At 41.0% G+C, this 25,244-nt stretch overlaps 1 protein-coding gene across 1 annotated transcript in view; it reads right to left on the bottom strand.

The window, feature by feature from the left end:
* Positions 1-1,503: 1,503 nt before the first annotated feature.
* The window catches only part of kpnb1 (karyopherin (importin) beta 1), a 50,931-nt gene continuing 27,190 nt past the window's right edge, over positions 1,504-25,244 (bottom strand). Inside the window, exons 10-22 of the mRNA XM_068013581.1 lie at positions 23,954-24,178; positions 22,917-23,108; positions 21,228-21,358; positions 20,714-20,861; positions 19,695-19,766; positions 14,064-14,208; positions 12,125-12,207; positions 10,911-11,018; positions 10,530-10,673; positions 10,026-10,131; positions 9,822-9,936; positions 8,652-8,813; positions 1,504-3,455 (exon numbers count right to left, since the gene is read on the bottom strand). Coding sequence (XP_067869682.1) covers position 3,455; positions 8,652-8,813; positions 9,822-9,936; positions 10,026-10,131; positions 10,530-10,673; positions 10,911-11,018; positions 12,125-12,207; positions 14,064-14,208; positions 19,695-19,766; positions 20,714-20,861; positions 21,228-21,358; positions 22,917-23,108; positions 23,954-24,178 — 1,632 coding nt within the window. The 3' untranslated portion in view covers positions 1,504-3,454. The remainder of the gene's footprint in view (positions 3,456-8,651; positions 8,814-9,821; positions 9,937-10,025; positions 10,132-10,529; positions 10,674-10,910; positions 11,019-12,124; positions 12,208-14,063; positions 14,209-19,694; positions 19,767-20,713; positions 20,862-21,227; positions 21,359-22,916; positions 23,109-23,953; positions 24,179-25,244) is intronic.

The following is a 25,244-nucleotide window of genomic DNA, read 5'->3' as shown; positions in this document are numbered from 1 at the left end:
ATATACATATGAACAAGGAGCAGAAGTAGACCATTGAGCCTGCTCTGCCATTCAATAACATCCAGGCTGATCAGTGTCTCGAATTCCCCACTCCCATCTACCTTCAATAACCCTTGCCTAACAAGAATCTACCTCCAGCTAAAAAGCATACAATGACCCCGTCACCACCACCTTCTGAGGCAGAGTTCCAAAGTCCAAAAATTTCTCCTCATCTGTCCTAAAAGCAGCCCCTAATTCTGGACTCACCCACAAGAGGAAATATCCTTTCCACATCCACCTTGTCAAGACCATTCAGGATCTTATATACTTCAATCAAGTCTCCCCTCACTCTTCTAATCTCCAGTGAAAACAAGCCCAGTCTGTCCAACTTTTCCTCATAAGACAACCCGCTCAGTCCAGGTGTCAAATCTAGTAAACCGCCTCAAACGCATTTATATATTTCCCTAAATAAGGAAATCAAAACTGCACACAGTACAAGATGTGGTCTCACCAGTGCACTGCAAAACTGAAGCATAACACACCCTTACTTTTATTTTCAATTCCTCTCATAAGAAAGGATGGGTCTTTTATAGTAATGATATGCACACAGCTACCACAGGGGCCATACCAACACACATCTCTCTGTGCAGGTACACCCACAATTCTGGTCATATGACATGACTTCCTCCAGTGACCTTCACTTACAGCCTCTTAATGTGGTCCCCTATCAAGGTGGCCTCTATGACCCCACAATACCTGGCCCACCAGGCAGCATCTTTTTGTCGATGCCACTCCAAGTCTTCTTTTCTCCACTATTCAACAGACAAATGCTTTAAGTGGCAACCAAATGACCTGCAGTCAGTTTGCATCATGCCAGCTGTCCTAAATTTAGGCGATCTAAATACAATGCCACATTCACTACCACTTAATCCAAGTAGGGGTTTCAGTTCAGAGATGAGGACTGATCTCTCTCATCCTCCTCAAACCCAGGAATAAATTACACTACACCCCTTAGAGGAGCAATTGCAGGCAGTACCAATACTTGTACAGAACTCTCTGATTCAGGTTATGAAAATTTAACACTACCTTCTCTCAGGCTCCTTTTTCTTATTTCTTCCCCAAATAACCACAAACATCTTGAACCATGACAGCACTTCACAGATAAGTGTGTTGAGGAAGAGCTGTTCATCTGGTTTGTTGTAATTCCATACAATGACTACCATTTATTTAATGAAATACATAAATCAAACACCAGCACTGGACTAATCATTTAATAGATGAGCATTGCTAAGCGATAAGCCAGTGTTTCATAAGCTTCAGGGAAAAAAAACCCTGCCTTCCCAGTGGATTTCTCCGTAAAGTCTAATCTCAGGAGTCTGTGAAAGATGCAATTTAATCCAAATACTCATTTACATGCTGCTTTAAAAAATGTATAAAAATCCATCTTGTTTACTGTTCTTATAGTAGGAACCAATGCAAGAGAAACAATTTTAAATAGGATTGAAAAAAGACACAACCACTTACTACTTCTCAGTGTACTTTATTATCCTGTTTTCTACAGCTGAAAGCCCACAGGACAGCAACAGGTAGCACTGAGGAATGATCAGAATTCCCCATCAGTACGATCTCCAAAGTACAAAATAAAGGCATGAAAAGGCCCAGACCTTTCCCAGTATGCAATTAACTGGATAAAACACCCTTTTGCCAGTGTAAATACATGGTGCTTCTACTCTCAGCCTGCAGTGAAGTGGCATGAACGACACCAAACTGTATTCACCTTCTGACATTAAGGCACATATCCAATACCCTGTATACAGTTGTTACATTATTGTGTGGAACAAGTATCGTTATTTCAGCAATCACATAATGTAAGACTAAGTACAAGTTGTGCTGGGGAATGTTTTGACACTTTTTAAATCAGACTCGGTTGGAAAAATATGCCACTTTTGTTTTACAAGTGTCTCTGGTCTAGTTAACGTCTGATAAAGAGCAGCGAGACATCAATACCACAATTTTTTCTTTATTTTCCTAATCAAATAAAAGCAAATATAGATCACCAAGCAGTTTGAATGGCATCCTACATGCCCACTTTCAATATGAAATTTGATTTTTTTTTCCTCCAAACTCTTTAGAAATCCAAAGCTTGACCTGAATACAATTAATAAATCTTTGGCACTCTATGTTGTTTCAGCTGCTACAGTACAAATTGTGGAGGGGAAAAGGGGTTCCAAAGTGCTATCCGGCAGATTAGGGCATGATGCATTTCCATTTTGATTTCTTGTACCTTTTCAAATCCCTCTGCATCAGTTACACTTTTCACAGTTTTATTTCTCTTTACAGGGGAAGAAAGGCTTCTTTTTTTTTCTTTTAAAGAGATAGTATCCTTCATGATGTGAAGAAAAAGCGACAAGCCCTCAGCCAGCTATTGCCAAATGGCCATCGATTCAAAAATACCTGGTAGGCAAAGAAGGTGGTGTGACAAAGGTGGCAAGATACAACATGGGGATAGAATTGCCACCTTGAACATGTAGAATTATTTTAAGGTCATTCCCGATCATTTGTGTCACTGGCCCCACCACATTTGCTTAACCACAATCCCTTTGTTAGCCTACATGCGCTGAATTTAGAGGTATGGAAAAAAATAACCTAAACACACCATTATCTGTCCCAGCGTTCTTGTAAAACACAACGCATCGTTATTTTCAAAGCAAATGGCAGTAACACTGCTAAAAATAGGCCACCTTCTATTAAAGGTCTATACAAAATTTGTTGCATTTTAGAGAAATATGGATATTTTCAAAAATAGTTGGAATAGGTTAAATGGTATGTTGATTGGATCTGATTCAACAGTTTAAAATACAGCCAATGCAAGCTATTTAAAAAGGGGATACCATCTCCTTAAACTAGGCTGAAGACTAACTAAAGCTTCGCACAAGGAAGCTCTGAGCATTCATCAGTGTTTCCCAATAAGAGCAACTCTCATTCAATTCTTTTGTGCTGCTTCAGTAGATTCAACTCTTTAATGCAAATGCTAACCATTTAAGTAAATTGTAATGTATCTGAAGTAGAGAAAGTGTATGCCTTCTCACTCTCACACACTCATCCCTGACCAAGAACCTCAACCTCATTATTCATGCATGAATTTCCACATAGTACGATTACATCAGCCAGGCTGAGGATCCAATTTTCCTCCCAGCAGCAATGTTCATAATCCTTTTGAATTTATTTTCTTAAAACACTCCCGCTGTTTAACAGAAGGGGATTTCTTCTCGTTCTTGTTGCAGGTTATGTTGGCCTCTTTGTTCCGCGTTCAGTCCAAGATACTGCTGGATCAGGTGGTGTGATGCAAACCTCACTCACTCATTCTCACATTCTCAAACATTCAACATCCTTGCACACTCCTCACTTCTGTTCCAAAGATTTGAGAATTCCAGTGGGGCCTCAGGTGTTTTCCTTATCCCAATGCTGTCGGAAATCTGTAACAAAAGACACTGGTTGAAAATTCTCCAGTACATCTGTCAAAACACAGGGTGCTCGAGTTTTACGGTGCCATATAGCTCAAGTTAATGCATATTTAAAGCAAGTTTGATCACAAGCCTTTTGTTAAAAAAAAAACTAAAACATTACTGCTCAATGATCCCGTGCCAATTCAACGTCTGCTGGACAAAGCTACACAGTTGTTGGCTCTTTTAGAGAAGACAGACTTTTGGAAACAACTTTTTTCTGGTATGCAGGTCTGACCAACATTCCGTTTAATCCCCAACAAGGATGTTGGATTCTCAACTTCCCTTGCCCCACTGTAATTACCCTACTCAATATTTGCTTGTGTTCATTCCATACCCATATAACTTCAAATCAAAAGCGTTACAGCATTACCGTAAAAAGTCATGGAAGCTATCAGCTCTCAATTATCAATGATGTAAGTGTGAGTGTAATCCATCAAAAGTAGTGTATTTACACAGCTGTGCCATTAGTGACTGTAGCATATTTTATACTCCGCAAGAAAACTGCCCTAATAAACTTCTAGTGAAGCAACCATCATTGTCCTGAACACCTTCAAACTCCAACAGCATGTTCAAAAGCTATGATTATAGCATGGCGTGTTTTTCTTCAAAATTGCTCCCTACTTTGGTTGACATCCTCAGACTCCTTCCATAAACTGAGCTCCAGCCTCAGCGACCTCCTCCAATCATCCAATGCCATTAATTATTTTTGTTGATTCCAACCAACTTTCTTCATGCCTTCAGAAGGCAACCTCCGGCCCTTGCAGTCCAATAGCAGAATTATATTTTGATACTGTCCTTCAAATGAACCAATAAAAATTTCTTTCCATTCTTCAAAATATTAATTTCCTCAAGACAAGCCTAATCTACAGCTTTACCAACTAATTGTTTCAGAATTCCACCTTTCATTCTTCATTGAACATTCTTGACTTCATCACCAGACTTCATTAAATCTTCACTCATAATTCTCCCAAGAGCTTGCTCGTCTCAATTTAGCCTCCTACAAAAGGTGAAGTCTGTCCAAGACTGCTCTTGTATTTGGAGAGACTACATCCCAGTAGAGTATGCAAAATTAGCTGACCTGACAATTCATTCTCTTCCCTTCTCATCACAATCACTGCCATTAATTTATTGATATGATCAATGCTCCTCTGAACTTTGTTCTCATTCTATGTTCCAAATAGGTCACCTCACTTTTCAATATAATGGAGATGCAAGAAAAAAAATCAATCTTAATGCATAGTCTCCCGTTCTTAACGCTTTCCCAATTTCTCAACATGAAACCCCCGACTTCATTTTGTATTTCCAGATTCCAAATCTAAAATTCAAAAAGGGGTATCACTGGTTTATCATTTTGTTCATTCATCTCAATCATGGTGGCATCATGCACAAGAACATGATCTTCCACCTAGGTTTTTTTTTAAAAAAACTAGAAATTCATAATAGCAATTTAGAAATTGTCCACTTTTGAAGTAAATTATACAAAACACCTTTGAAATACTTGGTAGACCAGGCAGCAACTGTGGAGAAAGAAACAATTCAGGTCGATGACCTTTCGTCAGAACAGTTTATGTTGATGTACATTTAGTCAATTCCTCAAAAACAGCAATTTGTCATGAGGTAGTGAATGAAGAGCAATCACATCCACCCAAAAATAAAAGACATCTATTGGCAGACACACACTAACGTAGGAACACTGGAACAGGAGTAGGCCATTCAGTCCATCGAGCCTGCTCTGCCATTCAATACGATCATGGCTGATAATCCACTTCAATGCCTCCCCCCACCCGACTCCAATATCTCCATATCCCTTTATATCATTGGGGTTTTGAAATCTTCAATCTCTGCTTTAAACATACTCAATGACTGAGCTTCCACAGCCCTCTGGGGTAGAGAATTACAAAGATGCACAACCCTTTGAGTAATTTATCTTCATCAGTCCTAAGTGGCTTCCCCCTTATTTTGAAATTGCGTCACCTGGTTCTAGACTCCCCAACCACGAGGAAACATCTTGCCTGCATCTATCCCTTTAAGTATTTTGTAGGTTTCAATGAAATCACTTCTCATTCTTTGAAACGCTAGAGAATACAGACCCAGTTTCCCCAATCTCTCTTCATAGGACAGACCTGCCATCCTGGGAACAAGTCTGGTGAGCCTTTGTTGCACTCCCTCTATGACAATAGTATCCTTCCCAAAGTCAGGGGACCAGAACTGCACACAGTATTCCAGGTGCAGTCTAACCAAGGTTTTATACAATTGACTTCACTACTCCTGTACTCAAATCCTCTTGCAATAAATGCTAACATACCATTATAGCCTTCCTAATTACCTGCTGCACCTGCATGTTAACTTTCAGTGACTTATCGACGAGGACACCCAGGTCCCTTTGTACATCTACACTTTCTAATCTCTGCCATTTAAGAAATACTCTGCACATCTGTTCCCCCTACCAAAGTGGATAAGCTCACATTTTTCCATATTATATTCCATCTGCCACGTTCTTGACCACTCACCAACTCTGTCCAAATCCTCTTGAAGCTGCTTTGCATCTTCCTCACAATAAACATTCCCACCTAGTTTTGTCTCATCTGCGAACTTGGAAATATTACATTTGGTCCCCACATCCAAATCATTGATATATATTGTGAACAGCTGGGGCCCCAAGTACTGATCCTTGCAGTACCTCACGAGTCACAGCCAGCCAACGCAAGAATGATTGTTTATTCCTACTGTTTTCTGCCTGTTAACCAATCCTTAATCCATGCCAGTACATTACTTCCTATCCCATGTGCTTTAATTTTGCTAACCAACCTCCTGTGGGGACATCAAAAGCCTTCTGAAAATCCAAGTATACTACATCCACCGACTCCCCTTTATCAATTCTGTTAACATAGAAAGTTTAAGGCACAGAAAGACCCCACTTGGCCCATCGTGTCTGTGCCGGCCAGAAAAACCATCCACCTATTCTAATCCCACCTTCCAGCATTTGGTCCGTAGCACTGTAGATTACGGTACTTAAGATACATATCCAGACTCCTTTTGAATGAGTTGAGGGTCTCTGTCTCAACTACCCTTTCAGACAGTGAGTTCCAGACTATCACCACCCTCTTGGTGAAAAATGTTTTCCTCATCTCCCTTCTAAATTTTTCTACCAAGCACTTTAAATCTATGCCCTCTCGTCACTGACCTCTCTAAGGTGAACAGACCCTTCACCTCCACTCTATCCAGGCCCCTCAAAATTTTGTACATTTCAATCAGATCTCCCCTCAGCCTTCCCTGTTCCAAGGTGAACAACCCCAACCTATCCGATCGTTCCAGTCCTGGCAGCGTCCTCGTAAATCTCCTCTGTACCCTCTCTAATGCAATTACATCCTTTCAGTAATGAGGTGACCCGAACTGCACACAGTACTCAAGTTGTGGCCTAACCAATGAGTTATACAGTTCTAGCATAACCTCCTTGCTTTTGTATTCTATACCTCAGCTAATAAAGATTCCATATGCCTTCTTAACCACCTTATCTATCTGTCCTGCTGCCTTCAGGGATCTGTGGACATTGACTCCAAGGTCCCTTACTTCCTCTACACTTCAGTATTTTCCCATGAATCGTGTATTCCTTTGCCTCAAAAAACTAAGTTTCATCAGACATGATTTCCCATTCATAAATCCATGTTGACTATGCCCAATCAGATTATTATCCAAGTGTCCATTTATCACATCCTTTAGAATAGATTCTAGCATTTTCCCTACTACTAATGCAAGGCTAACGAGGTCTGTAGTTCCCCATTTTCTCTCCCTCGCTTCTTAAATAGTGGGGTGACATTTGCTACCTTTCAATCTGCAGGAATCATTTCAGAATCTATAGAATTTTGGATGATCAACAATGCATCCACTATCTCCATAGCTACTGCTTTCAACGCTCTGGGAAGAATATCAGGTCCCAGGGACTTAACCTTCAGCCCCATTAATCTCTCCAATACAACCTTCTTACCATACTAATTTCCTTCAATTCCTCATTCTCCTTAGTCCCTTGGATCTCTAATTTTGAGAAATTTCTTGTATCTTTCTCAGTGAAGACAGACACAAAGTAATCATTTAGCATCTCTGCCATTTCTTTATTCTCCATTATAAATTCTCCTGACTCTGCCTGTAATGGACATACATTTGTCTTAGACAAACATTTACTTTTTACTTACTTTTAGAAACTTACAGTCCGTTTTTATGTTTTTTGCTAATTTACATTCATATTCTATTCACCCTTTCTTTATCAGTTTCAAGATACTAGCTCAACTGCAGAGGCTTAGAGTCACTCAACTGCTGCCCGAGAAAGGAAACGTGATATACCCAAGGGAAGGGTAAAATTAAAACTAAATACACAATACAAAGATTTTGTACCTAGGAATCCCTCCTGAAGATCACTTAGGGATATAACACAAGTTAGTAGCTGAACCAGATTCAATCATACACAATGCCAGTTAGAATCAACTTGCTGCACAGAGACACTGCCTTATGACTGCATTCTGCTTCATTTCACACTGGTGTTAAAGCTCAGCACATAGTGCTTCACAGAACTGTAATTTGATTTTCCTTTAGAACTGTGAAGTTTTAGTGGGAACTATCATTTTCAAGTCAAGCCCTTATCCATCAACCAGCAAAAGGCAGAGCAATGCAGTCAGTATGTAGATTAAAAGTGAATGGCACCAAATTTTCAGCATTCACTGGAAGTTGCTAGCTTTCAAACCTAGTGCAGCAGCTTTGAAATGCCGCTAATATTCTTGCTCAGAATGAGCTGCACCAGGTCTGGTGTTCCTCCATCCTTTTTTGGGAATGCCATGATACAAAAGACCAATCTGAAGTTGCCACAGACAGGGATGCACAGATTTGGAAAATTGGAAGCTAGTGTTTTATTAAAGAAAAGCAGAGATTTGTGCTAGTCACTCCTGCTTAAGGACAGAGCGTATACTGCATATTTTGCATTTATCCCAATTCGCAGTAGATTGCAATGGGTTGGTAGTAGAGACAAAGAATGCAGAAATGGCACTGATTGGATCACTATATAAATTCTTCCATTGCAAGTCAAGTGTTTTAATAGTAGGTTCCGCCAGAAAAAATAGGAGCAAAGCAACTGGAGTTAGCTAATGTAATAACCATACTAGACAAAAGGCGTCTTACCAAGCTTGATTTTTCAGTTTTCGAAGCTCTTTAGTAGCCCATGTGGCCAAAGTTTTAGTTTTGTTTGTTTTTGATCGTCTTCCTTCAGTCAAAAGTTCATGAATCATAGGCCTGGCTTCAACTAATTTCAGTACATCCTTCCCAAATGCTGTACACAAATCTCTGAAAGAATGCAAAATATGTGTAAAAAATCCCCCAGAAGTTACAGAAAAAAAAAAGGATTTTTACTTAAAAATTAAACCATTCCACCTCCCCAAACATGCACTTTTAAAATCTTTTCAGAAAACTGCATATGAATATACGAATTAGGAGCAGGAGTTGGCCCCTCGGCCCTGCTCTGCCATTCAATAAGATCATGACTGCTCGGTTTGTAACCCCAACTCCACATTCCTGCCTACCTCTAATAACCTTTCACCCCCTTGCTCATCAAGAATCTATCTACTTCTGCCTTAAAAATATTTAAAGATTCTGCGTCCACTGCCTTTTGAGGAAGAGTTCCAAAGACTCACGACCTCGGAGAAAAAGTTTATCATCCTTATGGGCGACCCCTTATTTTTAAATAGTGACCCCTAGTTCTAGATTGATGTGCGTAAAGTATTAATAAAATCCCACAAGCTGATGGGTGTAAAGCATTAACAGAAAGACACTACAGATGTAAAGTAACCAGACATTTAGGCGACACAGTGGTTAGCACCGCAGCCTCACAGCTACAGCGACCCGGGTTCGATTCCGGGTACTGCCTGTGTGGAGTTTGCAAGTTCTCCCTGTGTCTGTGTGGGTTTCCTCCGGGTGCTCCGGTTTCCTCCCACATGCCAAAGACTTTCAGGTTGATAGGTAAATTGGCCATTAGAAATTGCCCCTAGTATAGGTAGGTGGTAGGGAAAATATAGGGACAGGTGGGGATGTGGTAGGAATATGGGATTAGTGTAGGATTAGTATAAATGGGTGGTTGATGGTCGGCACAGACTCGGTGGGCTGAAGGGCCTGTTTCAGTGCTGTATCTCTAAACTAAACAACTTCAGAAAGTATGTGTATGCAGGCATGCAGTTTCTTAGCTGGAAAATATGTCGTGAATGAACAGAAAATTACAAAAATTGTAAATATGAACAGTCTCTCATTAATATCTATAACTAGGTTAGCTATTTTCTTTCCTAACCCAAAGTTGCTTACCCGATCAGTCCAGCAGCACAGGCTACTACCCCATCTGTATGATCTTCGTCTCGTGCAATGTGATCAATAAATGAGAGAATGAATTCTACTCTTGGTTGCACCAACATCACATCAGCTGCAGAAGGAAGATTTGAAAATGTTTAAAACTAATAACGTTAAATCTATAATCTGTTCAATTTAATCATTCTGTACAATTAAACTTACGATGTACATTCTCTTGGTCACCCTTCAGACCCTGAATGATGCCAGTATATGCCTCCAGACAACCTTCTCTTAGTTCGTTCAGGTAATCCACCATATCATAATCTGTCTAAAGATGAATTAGAATCTAAGCACAGCTGACCAGAATGTAAACCCACACCAAGGGGCAACAGTTTAGGTACAAATTAAATGTATTACACAAGATCTTAAATCATGGAACGAAAAAACTACTGCATGCAAAAACCAAGTATGAGATTTTTTGAGATTAAAAATCTTGCTTAAAGTACTAATTTTAACAGATGACAAACTATGATTTTGCAAACAGGATTTATTTGTGATACAAATTCATTAAATTACGATCTATATTTAAAATGGGACAGTTCCAAATTACTTTAGTGAATGTTACCAACTAATTGGCTTGTTTGATGAAACTGCATTTTTTTCCCCCACCAGAAGACAGAAATCAAAATTTGAAAGAGGTGGTTTAAATGCTTAAGCTGCACTTACTTTGTCTACTTGAGCTTGTGAAGCCTGCTGAAGAGTATCTAGGACAATATCTAGATACTTCTTAAATTCTCCTGCAATAGCAAGGGCAATATCCCCAAACACAGATAGAATCTGTGGTTTAACAGACCGATGGACATTTTCATTCTGGAAAGAGACATTTTGTTTATTATTGCAGGTTCAAAATTGTGAAATTCTATTATGACATTTTAAAATACCCAAAACCTGTACTTAAAAGCCAGACTGCATTACAGCCTTTCAGGAAAAACTTCAATTTAAAAGCAGATTATCTATGGATCACTACTTTTCAGAAGTTGAAAGGCAGGAAGCATTCTAGAAGATATCAAAAATAAAATCAGCTTGGTATCATATAAACAAACTCACCCCCAGATTCTCCAGCAAGAGTTGCATCATTTCGTCACAGAAAGGCAGCATATTAGATTGCAGTGCTCTGCACAGGTCACCAACTAGGCCTACTGCCGCAAGACAAACCTTCAACAACAATGTTAGAATTTTAAAACATGAAGTCATCAACTTTGGCAAGCCAGATTCTATTCCATGACTATAGTTAGTCCCAGCAAATATCCTTTACACTGCACAATTGAAGCTAATCCACAATTCATTGGCTATAGTCAGTGACAGTACTGCCCTGTGATTCTGCATACATGGAATTTCATCCCTGCCAGCTTTCCCAACAATATTAGAACCAATATCAAGTATTTGGATTCCAAATAGTGTCAGGTGACATCAAACTAATCCCTAATTGCAAGCATCGCCCCAATTCTCATGCATTTCACATCTGACAATTCATGTGCAGTTGAAATTTACAAGATGTGAAATGCATGCCCATTTCAAAAATAAAACTTAACAGTTTCACTCAGGAAAAAAAAAGAGTTGTGACTAGCTATTACCGTGGACTTGAGCTGTTTTTTTAAAAATCCCACAAAAGATGGCAGCTTCACACATGCTGGTCTTGCAGAGCAATCTGAAGCCGATGTTCTCACAACTTGGCTGTATTGTTACTGAAAATGTTCTTGAACTACTGCAGCATACTGGTGTCTCTGGGTTAATCATAACTTGATAATGTACTAGGTATATGAACCAAATCATCAATATTCACCTATATAGTGCTTTTAACATAGCAAAATGCACAGGAAGGAAGTAAGCGTTGGTATATGGGAGTGAAATCTGCCAAAAGATGTGAATGAGTACTGATGGCAACCTCTCATTTGCCTACAATGTAGTAATTTATACTTCAGAAGTAATAATCACCCCAAGGATGTCAGACACTACATAAATGAAAGTTTTTTTTAAAATCAAATTTAAGATAGGACCAGGTAAAGACAACTAGTTAGGATTTTTTTTGGGGTGAGTTCGGGTTATAGAAAGGGAAAGAAAGAGATAAAGATGGAGAGAAAAAGGGGAGACAGAACAAAAATCTAAAATTATACCTCACCTGCAAGTGTCCACGTTCTGGTTAATTTTTCCTCTTTAAATTGTAGTCATGATTTAAAAAGAGGTTAGATAGAAAATTTCATCGCTTCGCAAATATTCCATAACGTCCTCCTCCCCTCACAAAAAATACATCAGATTCTTACCTGGTACTCTGCATAATTTTTCAGTCCAATCCCTAGGTATGGTTTGAAGGCATCCATGTACTTCAAAAACTCTGAACCTAGCACTGTAGGGGGAAAAAAAAAGTGTTTACATACAACTTGAGTTTGAAAATGATGGGGAAAAGGCAGCAAAATTGTTGCTATTAAAATTTAATCTGCAGATTTAGCAGTTACATTCTAATTTTCTACATTTCTACACTTTAGATGCTTTCTTACTAAAAGTCAGTAGTAGACTGCAGTAATATCCAATACTGAGAAAGTTATTGCTTTAAAAAATAAGATTGTATTCAATTATTAAATAAAAAAGGATTAGTGTTCTTAGCTGTCTTTCCATGGCTACAAAATAGCGAAGTACTGTACAATATTCAGCTTTCAAACCATACATCTTTTAACATAAGCAAAATACAAATTTATGGACTTATTTTCAATTCCTAGGATAAAAAACTCAATTTTGTTCATTTTGGTACAAATAATCCAATTATTCAAAGTTATAGCTCAGACTCAATTTCTGCAATGATCATACTAAAAGTGATTTACTTCAAACACCATGATACAAAATGAAACTGAATTGAATCTCCTCCACTGAGCTGCTCATGTCTAAATCCCATTTATCACTGCTATTTCATATTCTGGTTTCCTCCCCTCATCACAGCCTCCCTAACGCCAGAGTCAGGTTATCTCGCCACACACGTTCATACCTTTCAGTGTAATAGTGCAGGAAGTAACACTGCAAATACATCAGGATTAAACTTTCAAGTTGAATAGGACTGAGAGAAATAAACAATTGTCCAACATTTTGCATTACCTACACAAATTAAGTGTTCAAGCTAATTATGTAACCATATACAAGAATGGAGAAGCATAGGCAGCTATATAGTCATTTCAGACATGTGTCAGCTTGGTTCAGTTGCCAGTACTCAACTCTCAAATTAGAAGGTCACAGGTTCAACATTCACTTCAGAATTCAACACATAATTAGCGCAGTACCGAGGGACTACTGATAGCTGGAGGGCCTCTCTTTCAGATGCAACACTAAGTTATGGTGGACATAAAAGAACCCAGGGCATGATTCCAAGGAAAGCAAGGCATTCTGCCAGTGTCCTAGCTAACAACTCTCCCTCATTCAACATTCTACCCCCAAAACAGGTCATTCATCTAGCCTTTATAAAACTTTGGTATCTCAAATCAGCTACATTGCTTATGTTTCAAATTATGTGCTAATGTACTATTACAAATGCAGGTTATTTATCACAAAACCCAACCTACTATAATTTCACTCCCCACAAATATCTTAATGGTTCTAAGACGTAGTTAGGCACTTGCGGCAAAGAAAATAATTAGCCACCCAAAGGCCCTTCTCAGCAGAGAAATTGGACATAGTAGTCAACTACTCTGTGACACAGAAGAAATTACATAAAAGATTTAGGGTTCCCCTGATGGTCCAGTTGTGCAAACAAGCTGCTGGACAAGGGAGGAGGGGACAAAAAGAAAATAATCAGTCGCCCGTGTTGGGTTAAATTTGTAGAAGTCTGTCGCCAGCATTCATAGCCTACTGCACTATTAGACATTTCCAATCTTTGAAAGTTTCTTATACAACGGTACACAATTTAGCTGCTGGCTGAACGATTTGAAAACTCAAATTTAGCTCCATAAAGGAAGGGCAGCATTTAAGTTGGGAAATTGATCCCAAGTCCCTTTTAATTTTAAAGACCAATTCCTAGATTTGATGGAAAAATAGAATTATCAAGAATTACTGGTATTTAATCACTCCAAAATCAACTAACAATGTGAATAAACAGTGACAGTAGTTGTATAATTCAATAGAAAAAAACCTCACAAAATAACAGGGGAGCTGAAAACACTGATTATCTTAGGATTAATACAATTTTTCGTTTTCATTCCTTTAAATGATGAGACACACCTTCAACAAGAGTGCTGACAGCCATGAGGGCATCTTCCTGCACGCCTCCAGAGCCAGCAGTGCTCTGAAACATCCTTAGCAGCGATGCCATCACCACATCTGAAATCTGTAGTGCATCCTGGTGCTGGACTTTCCGCAGAACATTCTATGGGCCAGATAGAAAAGTTCATTTAAAAAAAAGAAATATATTTATTCATTCTGAAAACAAAAAAAATTGCCTTCAGATTCATTCATAATCACCATCATGTTTCTGTGTGGTGCATGAACTTGTCATCACCAGACAATCTGTTCTGAGCAACAACTTTAAGGCGGCAATACAAACATACAAAATAGGAGAAAGTAGGCTATTCGGCCCCTCTAGCCTGGTTCACCATTCAATAGGATCATGGCTGATCTGTTTCTGTCTTGAATTCCACACTCCCATCTACACCCCATAACCTTCGATTCCCTTGCCTAACAAGAATCTATCTACCTCCGCTTTAAAAATATTCAATGACCCTGTCTCCACCCACCTTCTGAGGCAGAGTTCCAAAGTCATACAACCCTCAGAAAAAATTTATCTGTCCCGCGTATCCATTGTCTCTCGAGATAAGGAGGCCCAAAAGAAGAAAAGAAAGAAAGAATTTTAAAACAATGCCCCCTAGTTCTGGACTCCCCCACAAGAGGAAACATTCTTTCCACATCCACCTTGTCAAGACAGTTCAGGATTTTATATACTTCAATCAAGTCTCACCTCACTCTTCTAAACTCCAGAGAAAACAAGCCCATTGCATTACACACAAACCCAAATTAATTCAAAACACTAATTCAACAGAGGTCAAACAAGTAAATAAAAGCAAAATACTGCAGATGATGGAGATCTGAAATAAAAACAAGAAATGCTGGAAATACTCAGCAGGTCTGGCAGCATCTGTGCAGAGAGAGAAACAGAGTTAATGTTTCAGGTCAGAGACCCTTCTTCAGAACGGGCAAATATTAGAAATGTAATAGGTCTTAAGCAAGTAAAGCGGGGGTGGGGCAAGAGATAACAAAGGTGAAGGTGTTGATAGGACAAGGTCACAGAGAATAACTGACCAAAAGGTCGTGGAACAAAGGCTAGCGGTATGTTAATTGTGTGCTAAGCGCATTGCACTGTTGAACTACAAGAAAGCCCCCAGCGATTTAACATCCGCAGCACTTAAAGCAGCCAGAAGCACTGCACAAAGAAAAGCCAGGCGCTGCGCAAATGACTACTGGCAACACCTATGCAGTCATATTCAGCTGGCCTCAGACACCGGGATCAGAGGAATGTATGATGGCATTAAGAGAGCTCTTGGGCCAACCATCAAGAAGATCGCCCCCCTCAAATCTAAATCAGGGGACATAATCACTGACCAACGCAAACAAATGGATCGCTGGGTTGAGCACTACCTAGAACTGTACTCCAGGGAGAATGTTGTCAGTGAGACTGCCCTCAATGCAGCCCAGCCTCTACCAATCATGGATGAGCTGGACATACAGCCAACAAAATCGGAACTCAGTGATGCCATTGATTCTCTAGCCAGCGGAAAAGCCCCTGGGAAGGACAGCATTACCCCTGAAATAATCAAGAGTGCCAAGCCTGCTATACTCTCAGCACTACATGAACTGCTGTGCCTGTGCTGGGACAAGGGAGCAGTACCCCAGGACATGCGTGATGCCAATATCATCACCCTCTATAAAAACAAAGGTGACCGCGGTGACTGCAACAACTACCTTGGAATCTCCCTGCTCAGCATAGTGGGGAAAGTCTTTGCTCGAGTCATTCTAAACAGGCTCCAGAAGCTGGCCAAGCGCGTCTACCCTGAGGCAGAGTGTGGCTTTCGTGCAGAGAGATCGACCGTTGACATGCTGTTCTCCCTTTGTCAGATACAGGAGAAATGCCGTGAACAACAGATGCCCCTCTACATTGCTTTCATTGATCTCACCAAAGCCTTTGACTTCGTCAGCAGACGTGGTCTCTTCAGAAAAAGATTGGATGCCCACCAAAGCTGCTAAGTATTATCACCTCATTCCATGACAATATGAAAGGCACAATTCAACATGGTGGCTCCTCATCAGAGCCCTTTCCTATCCTGAGTGGCGTGAAACAGGGCTGTGTTCTCGCACCCACACTTTTTGGCATTTTCTTCTCCCTGCTGCTTTCACATGCGTTCAAGTCTTCTGAAGGAATTTTCCTCCACACAGGATCAGGGGGCAGGTTGTTCAACCTTGCCCGTCTAAGAGCTAAGTCCAAAGTACGGAAAGTCCTCATCAGGGAACTCCTCTTTGCTGACGATACTGCTTTAACATCTCACACAGAAGAGTGCCTGCAGAGTCTCATCGACAGGTTTGCGGCTGCCTGCAATGAATTTGGCCTAACCGTCAGCCTCAAGAAAACGAACATCATGGGGCAGGACGTCAGAAATGCTCCATCCATCAATATTGGCGACCACGCTCTGGAAGTGGTTCAAGAGTTCACCTACCGAGGCTCAACTATCACCAGTAACCTGTCTCTAGATGCAGAAATCAACAAGTGCATGGGAAAGGCTTCCACTGCTATGTCCAGACTGGCCAAGAGAGCGTGGGAAAATGGCGCACTGACTCGGAACACAAAAGTCCGAGCGTATCAGGCCTGTGTCCTCAGTGCTTTGCTCTATGGCAGCGAGGCCTGGACAACGTATGGCAGCCAAGAGCGACGTCTCAATTCATTCCATATTCGCTGCCTCCGGAGAATACGTGGCATCAGGTGGCAGGACCATATCTCCAACGCAGAAGTCCTTGAGGCGGCCAACATCCCCAGCTTATACACACTACTGAGTCAGCGGCGCTCGAGATGGCTTGGCCATGTGAGCCGCATGGAAGATGGCAGGATCCCCAAAGACACATTGTACAGCAAGCTCGCCACTGATATCAGACTCACCGGCCGTCCATGTCTCCGCTTTAAAGACGTCTGCAAACGCTACATGAAATCCTGTGACATTGATCACAAGTCGTGGGAGTCAGTTGCCTGCGATCGCCAGAGCTGGGGGGCAGCCATAAAGACGGGGTTAAAGTGTGGCGAGTCGAAGAGACTTAGTAGTTGGCAGGAAAAAAGACAGAGGCGCAAGGGGAGAGTCAACTGTGTAACAGCCCCGACAAACAAATTTCTCTGCAGCACCTGTGGAAGAGCCTGTCACTCGAGAATTGGCCTTTCTAGCCACTCCAGGCGCTGCTTCACAAACCACTGACCACCTCCAGGCGCTTATCCATTGTCTCGAGATAAGGAGGCCAAAAAAGAGTAATGATAGGGTGTGAATGACTGTAAAGCAGAGCACTCCAAGCACAAACATAAAAAAAACCAAAACAGTGGGTAAGCACAGTGGAAATAAACTGAAAAACCTAAAATAAACCAAATAAAAAAGGAAAACAAAAAAAATAACTAAGCATAAAAAGAGGGACCCGGCATGCTCTGAAATTATTGAACTCAACGTTCAGTCTGGCAGGCTGTAGCGTGTCTAATCGGTAAATGAGATGCTGTTCCTCGAGCTTGCGTTGATGTTCATTGGAACACTGCAGCAATCCCAGGACAGAGATGTGAGCATGAGAGCAGGGGGGTGTGTTGAAATGGCCAATCAGAAGCGTGGGGTCATGCTTACGGACTGAGTGGAGGTGTTCCGCCAAGTGGTCACCCAATCTGCATTTGGTCTCCCCAATGTAGAGGAGACCAGTGTGAGCAGCGAATACAGTATACTAAATTGAAAGTAGTACAAGTAAATTGCTGCTTCACCTGAAAGGAGTGTTTGGGGCCTGGGATAGTGATGAGAGAGGAGGTAAATGGACAGGTATTACACCTCCTGCGATTGCAGGGGAAGGTGCCGTGGGAAGGGGACGAAGTGGTGGGGGTAATGGAGGAGTGGACGAGGGTGTCCCAGAGGGAGCGATCCCTTCAGAATGCTGACAGGAGAAAGGAGGGGAAGATGCGTTTGGTAGTGGCATCACGCTGGATGCGGCAGAAGTGGCCGAGGATGATCCTTTGGATCTGGAGGCTGGTGGGGTGGAAAGTGAGTCGCGGTTCTGGGAGGGAGAGGGAGGGAAAGGGGTGAGGGTACAGGTGCGGGAAATAGGCCGGACATGGTTTGAGGGCCCTGTCAACCACACTGGGGGGAATCCTCGGTTAAGGAAAAAGGAAGACATATCGGAAGCACTGTCATGGAAGGTAGCATCAGAGCAGATGCGTTGAAGACGAAGAAACTGGGAGAATGGAATGGAGTCCTTACAAGAGGCAGGGTGTGAGGAAGTGTAGTCGAGGTAGCTGTGGGAGTCAGTGGGCTTATAATGAATATTCGTAGACAGCCTATCCCCAGAGATGGAAACAGAGATGTCGAGGAAGGGAAGTGTCTGAGATGGACCATGTGAAGGTGAGAGAAGGGTGGAAATTAGAAGCAAAGTTAATGCAGTATTCTAGTTCCAGGTGGGAGCAGGAAACGGCACACAGTCGTCAATGTACCAGAAAGAGAGTTGGGGGAGGGGGCCTGAGTAGGACTGGAACAAGGAATGTTTGATATATTCCACAAAAAGACAGGCATAACTAGGACCCATGCGGGTACCCACAGCAACACCTTTTACTTGAAGGAAGTGAGTGGAGTTGAATGAGAAGTTGCTCAATGTGAGAACAAGTTCAGCCAGGCGGAGGAGGGTGGTGGTGGATGGGGACTGGTTAGGCCTCTGTTCAAGGAAGAAGTGGAGAGCCCTCATATCGTCCTGGTGGGGGACGGAGGGGTGGAGAGATTGGATGCCCATAGGGAAGAGGAGGGGGTTAGGGCCAGGAAACTGTCAAAATGACGTAGGGCATCAGAAGAGTCACGGATGTAGGTGGGAAGAGACTGGACCAGTGGAGAAAATATAGAGTCAAGATAGGAAGAAATAAGTACAGTGGGGCAGGAACAGGCTGAAACAATGGGTCTGCCCAAACAGTCCTGTTTCTGGATTTTAGGAAGGAGGTAGAAGTGGGCTGTCCGGGGTCGCGGGACTATAAGGTTGGAAGCTGAAGAGGGAAGATCCCCAGAGGAGATGAGATCAGTGACAGTTCTGTGGACAGTAGCTTGATGCTCGGTGGTGGGGTCATGGTCAGGGGGAGGTAGGAAGAAGTGTCTGAGAGTTGGCACTGAGCCTCTGCAAGGTAGAGGTCAGTATGCCAGACAACAACAGCACCACCCTTATCTGCAGGTTTGATGACAATGTTAGACCTGAGAGAACAGACTGCAGCAAATTCAGAGGGGGGCAGGTTAGAGTGAGTGAGGGGGGCAGAGAAATTGAGACAGCCGCTATCACACCGACAGTTTTCAATGAAAAGATCAAGAGCGGGTAAGAGGCCAGAGGTCGAACAAGTGCCTTGCAATTCACTTGGATACAGATAATATTCTCCCCAAAGTTAGTTATGTACATTTCACTTGCTCTAATAAGCAAATTCAAAACAGTAATGTTGAGGGTCACCTGGCAGAGGCCAAGATGGAAAACCTGTTATCTACTGACAACAGCTATGGGGAGCCTAGCAAAGCAGAAAAAGACAGTATAATATGGTCCAGCACAAAAATCAAATCCATCCAATATCACCAGGACATAAAGATGACATATGGGATAAAAACTAGTTACCTGTAAGGTAGCACACAGGAGAGACTGAAGATCGTTGTACTGAATTCTGTCTGAGGTACTTTGAATATGAGACTGGAAGAAAAAAAAAGTGAGGACTTTTATAACCTTTTTAACAAAATATCTTTCAGCATACAAAAGGTAGATGGGTTATCATGTGACATGTCTCATTGCCATAGTGGTCACCAGGAACTAGTTTTGATCCCCTCAAGCAGTTGCAGAGGAATTTTTCACATCCCCAAATTGATCTAGGATTTTTTCCCAGTTTTTATGCGGCTACTGGTGAGTGATTGGATTTATACTCAGTTGCATCATGACTGTATGGGCCTGTTGGTCTCTTGTCCATCACTTCTGCATGTTATCTTTTTGCTGACTATTTGCCATCGTGGAATAGCAGAAAATAATTCTCAGGAAGAGATACTAATGACTGGAATTGTAAACGTATAGGCTGCACCCCACTATTTTTTGTATTTAATCACTACTCCTTTAAGTCTCTCTGCATATTTTCTATCTACGTTAATGCTACTTCATGGCAAAATCTTGGGGCACAGATGTGTACTTTGCCATCATGTGGACTTCCACCAACAATGCAATTAATTTCATCTCCATTATGCTGTTCAAATGCTTAAGTAGGCACTTTTGTCAAAGAAACCTAAAGAACAAAAAGGAATTTAGTAGCTGAGACAGATTATATAGCAAAAAGAAAACATTACTAGATTATGACTTTGGTATCGTGTTATCCTACTGGCACTTTGGCTGCATCAATCAGATTATATTGCGAGAAAACATTTGCTGCCCACAGTACTCAGATCTTGAAAGAATTAAAACTGGACACAAGTATGACTGTTCCCATCAAGGTTGAACTGTCAACAAAAGATTTTATGTATACCACCCACTTACACATCAAACTCCATTTGCAACACTTTCAATCTGCCCACAATAATATTTGAGTCAGAATGGAATATGGCAGGAGAAAGACTACACATTAGGTTTCTGTCACCCTGCATGCATACTCCACATACCTCCATTTGCAACACTTGCTGTAGCCTTTCCATGATGACTAGAGTTGTTTTCTGCACTGCGGGGTAGCAGTCTTTGGCACTGTTCTTGACTATCTCCATCAGTGCCTCATATGCAGCGCTCCTCAAGTTATTCTGGTGCCCATCAGGCCTAAAGATGAGCATTTTACTTAGTATGTCAAATCTACATTTTCAGAACTATTAGATTCAACACCCAAATCTAAGACCACTACCAGACTAAACCAGTCGTACAATGAGTATAACAAACACACAAATGCAAATTGTTACTTCAGTTGTCAAACCAAGCCACTGCCAAGTACTAACCTTAAGCAGCTATATTACATTGACAGTTTAAGATGCAAACATGTGTGGCAAATGCTCCAATGCATTTTATGATGTAATAATGAAATCTAATGCTGAGCAATATCAGTTGCAAGCAGCAAGCTACATACTTAACTTAACAGCAGACTGCCAAGCACAAACATACATCAAGAAGGGCACAAGGTACTTTTCCTACCGATCAGTAGTTTCTAATAGTTTCTGAACTATCAATTCAAATGACGACGACAAGCAATATGTTGCAGGTTCTTCCTGATCATCTGCCACATCTGCAGCTTCATAAGCAGCTTCTGCTAAACTGGAGAAAGCCTGCGAAAAATGGTCAGACTACACTTAAATTTTAAGTTTAATTAAGACTAGAGATCTAATTCTAACAATTGTCAGGTTTAGGTTAATCTTGTTAGGAGAAAAAGAGCACTAGATTAGTAGAATGAAGCATTACAGGCAGAGAGATAGGGATTCTCAAAGTACAATGCTGCAGTCCAGTCATTAACATTTTCTCCTCTACCTCTCAAATCCTATCTGCCCCACACCACACCCCTCTCTCCTAAGTACTGGTCTCTACTGCGATGTTTCATGAATACTAGCTGCTTTCTGGTATCTTGCCCAAGTGACCATGTACCATCAATAACCCTAGACTACAGGTTCGGGCAGCCTATACGATCTCACAGGGCACCAGAGCAGAAAGAGATCGTGGCTTCAGCCATCCCATCTCATTTTTCCAGAAGAAACCTGTCAGCAAACAGCTGTGAAAACCCAACTCAATGATTTTTCAGGACTTGGATCAAGGGTGGAACCTGGGACCCCCCTCAACATGCATGAATCAGTTTCCTACCAAGTGGTGCATCACTGGGCTGTCAGTGGAACTCCAACAGAGTTAATGGACTAATAGCAGGTTTAGACTCATTTTTCTGGCAGGTAGCTCAGTTACGAAGACACTTTCTTGAAACCAAAGATGCATGGAAGGACCAAGCCATATTTTTCCACGTCAAATGTACACCAAAGGTTATTGGGTCATAAAATGGTAAGTATTTGTGAATAGTTTAATAATGATCAATAGTTTATTTATTTAGAGATACAGCACTGAAACAGGCCCTTCGGCCCACCGAGTCTGTGCCGACCATCAACCACCCATTTATACTAATTGTACATTAATCCCATATTCCTACCACATCCCCGCCTTCCCTCAATTCCCCTACCTATACTAGGGATAATTTATAATAGCCAATTTACCTATCAACCTGCAAGTCTTTGGCTGTGGGAGGAAACCGGAGCACCCGGCGGAAACCCACACGGTCACAGGGAGAACTTGCAAACTCCACACAGGCAGTACCCAGAATTAAACCCGGGTCGCTGGAGCTGTGAGGCTGCTGTGCTAACCGCTGTGCCACCCTCTAATTAATACTGAAATTTACAGCTAGTCTTGATAGCTACACAGCCCCCAGCTGAAACTGCTCCACATTCGTAAAATAATTTTTATATTAGCTCTTAGATAATACCCATATTTAGTATCACTTCCTAAACTCCTTACTAAGAACCAGTCTTTACATAAAGATGAAGTATTGAAAGTCTTACAATGCAACTTGATTCAAAATGGACACCAGCATTAAAGGGCAAATACAGCTGAAATAAAAGGGAGCTTTACAGCCACATTTTGTAATACATCCACTATGTCACTCAATAATAAATGCACCAAGTAAAGGTTTGAGGTGACCATCCAAACTTTACTCAAGAATGCAAAGTAATTCTGCCAACCAGTCACTCCCTTGTGACTTAGGATTGGAGTTTCCTTATCAGTATAGATTAAGATCAAGCAGAGGTTTAATAAATAATTTCCATGTAGAACTCTGCCTAACAAATTACTTACCCAACAAACATTAGAAGCCACTCGAGGTTCAGCTCCCAGACCTTCAATGAGACATTGCAGTAGAGGGGTCAAGTACATGTCATTGATGGCAGCCTCAGGAAGCAACTCACAAATTCTGCCCACAGTCCAGGCTGTAGTATCCCGAACCACAACACTAGGATCTTTCATTAGCTCTATCAGTGTGGGCATTGCCTGCAATTGAGAATGAATTTATAAACAATGACAACCACCAAGGACTTTTACACTGGCTAAAATAGTCATATTTACGCTACAACTTTAATCCTGTAGTTTGAAATTACTAGAATTGAAGTAATTTATCATTGTTGTGAAAATTTGAGACTATTTTGCCACTTTTGCCAATGTACACCACCTACAGATTTAAAATCAAATCTTACCAACACAATACTAGGGCACACTATAGTCTGAAGGATGACTTCTCCCTCTCACCAACAGTCAACTCTGGGCAATTTACATGCCAAAGTCAGCAATCCATGTTATATAGAGAAAGAAATTCACACTACCCAGCAACTGATCATATTGAAGAGTTAGAAAAGTTAGTGTCCGAGCACTAAAATCCAACCAATTAAGCTTACTAGAGCAGAAACTATCAGTCCAAAAATCAACTTCACAGTTTTAGCAAGACCTGGCAGCTCCCAGCCATGCAGTTGAAAATAGGAACTCGGTGATGCAAAATCACAGGTTATCAACCTACATCCCACCACTTTAAGGTGCTCATGCTCGAACAAAATGTCTACGTTGGCTACCTGATCTAATTTAATTGTCCATTTCCTTAATCACAGTCCAATCCGGTGAGACCTTCAACACATTACTCCCCTGTACATAAACATCCTGATCCAAGCACCTCTAAACGAGCAAAATTTGGAACAATTAGGAGTACTTGCATATTCTACCCTCTTAAGATCAAAGCATCATTTGTATCTGTCTGATAACTTCATTGTGAAAATTTGGGATATACTGCCTAGCATCTTCAGCAGCTCAATGACTGAACATGTAATTCCAATAGGATACATTTTTACCTGTATAACTAGTGGTTTTAGTTGATTGGGTTCAGGCCCTTCCAGAATAGAACCAAATGCCATCACTGCTGCATCCCTGTACCTCCAGTCCGGATTTTTGATGTGCTCTTTGATAAATGGAAGTATGTGTGGGACGATGTCATCCTCACAGCAAGTTGCCAACAGCATGAGACAAACACCAGCAGCTTTGCATGGATTCCAGTCATCATCGTCATCATTTTCATCCTAACAGCGAAAGAATTAATGATTTAAAATAAAAATACCATGCTCTTGTTATTGTCAAGAACCAACTAATCATACACATATTCAAATCAGTATTTATATCACCTCAGTATTTTTGGTCAGTGGGCAAAATAGGCACAAAAATGGAAATAATACCACCTAGCCCAATTTTGGTGTTAATTTGTTTAAGTTGACACCAATCTGAAAGCAGAAAATTAGGAGGGGTCAAAATAGAAACCATTATATTTACATATGCCTGAATTTGAAACTTAAAATCTAACCAAACTTACTTATCTTGCTCCACATTCAAGCATTATGGGAACAAGATTGTTATCTGTCAGAAGTTACACTCAAAGGAATGTGGGGTGGTATGGCTGGAGGAGGTACAAGAACTTGAAAATAAGTTTAGAGTCCTGCTCAGAGCTAATTAAATAATTGCTTTTTCATATACTATAGTCAAAAATCACACTTATATAAACCTAACAATTATTGAGTTCTGAAGCAGTAAACATCTAGAATACACAAGATATAAAAGATTACACATTAATTTTAATATATCCCTGAATACAATAACACAATCCCTCCACCCCTCAGAATATTACTTGCAAAAATGTCCATGCTTTAGCCTGTTAATGGTTCATGTAAAGGAAATTCCAGTTGCTTTTACCTTACAGAAAGGATTATTCCCTGTGGCTTTTCACAAGTAATTTGCAAGGGGGAGGAAATGTTATATAAATAGCAAGTCCTGAGCAGCTCTGATTGGTTAGTCTTGCTGGCGATCCTAAAAAATGTGCAGGTGCATGATGAGAGCCATCGTCTGCTAGCATCAATTGCTTCACCTAATAGATGGGTTTTGGAACTTGCAAGAACTAAAAAGAGCAGGTATCCTGCACAAGATCTTCGACAAAAAAAGTTATACAATTGTATCTGACGTGACTACAAAGTTTTTTTTTCTTTAAAGTAAATTGCGTTTTTTAAATGTCTGATTTGTTACATCCCAAAGCTGTTTAATTTAGCAGAAAGAACAAAATGATGACCAAGATGCTCAATAACTATTTGGAATGATTTC

This window comes from Heterodontus francisci, chromosome 33 (assembly GCF_036365525.1).
Source record: "Heterodontus francisci isolate sHetFra1 chromosome 33, sHetFra1.hap1, whole genome shotgun sequence".
NCBI classification, from domain to species: domain Eukaryota; kingdom Metazoa; phylum Chordata; class Chondrichthyes; order Heterodontiformes; family Heterodontidae; genus Heterodontus; species Heterodontus francisci.
The sequence above is the reverse complement of the archived record's forward strand: the minus strand, read 5'-3'. Positions and strand labels throughout refer to the sequence as shown.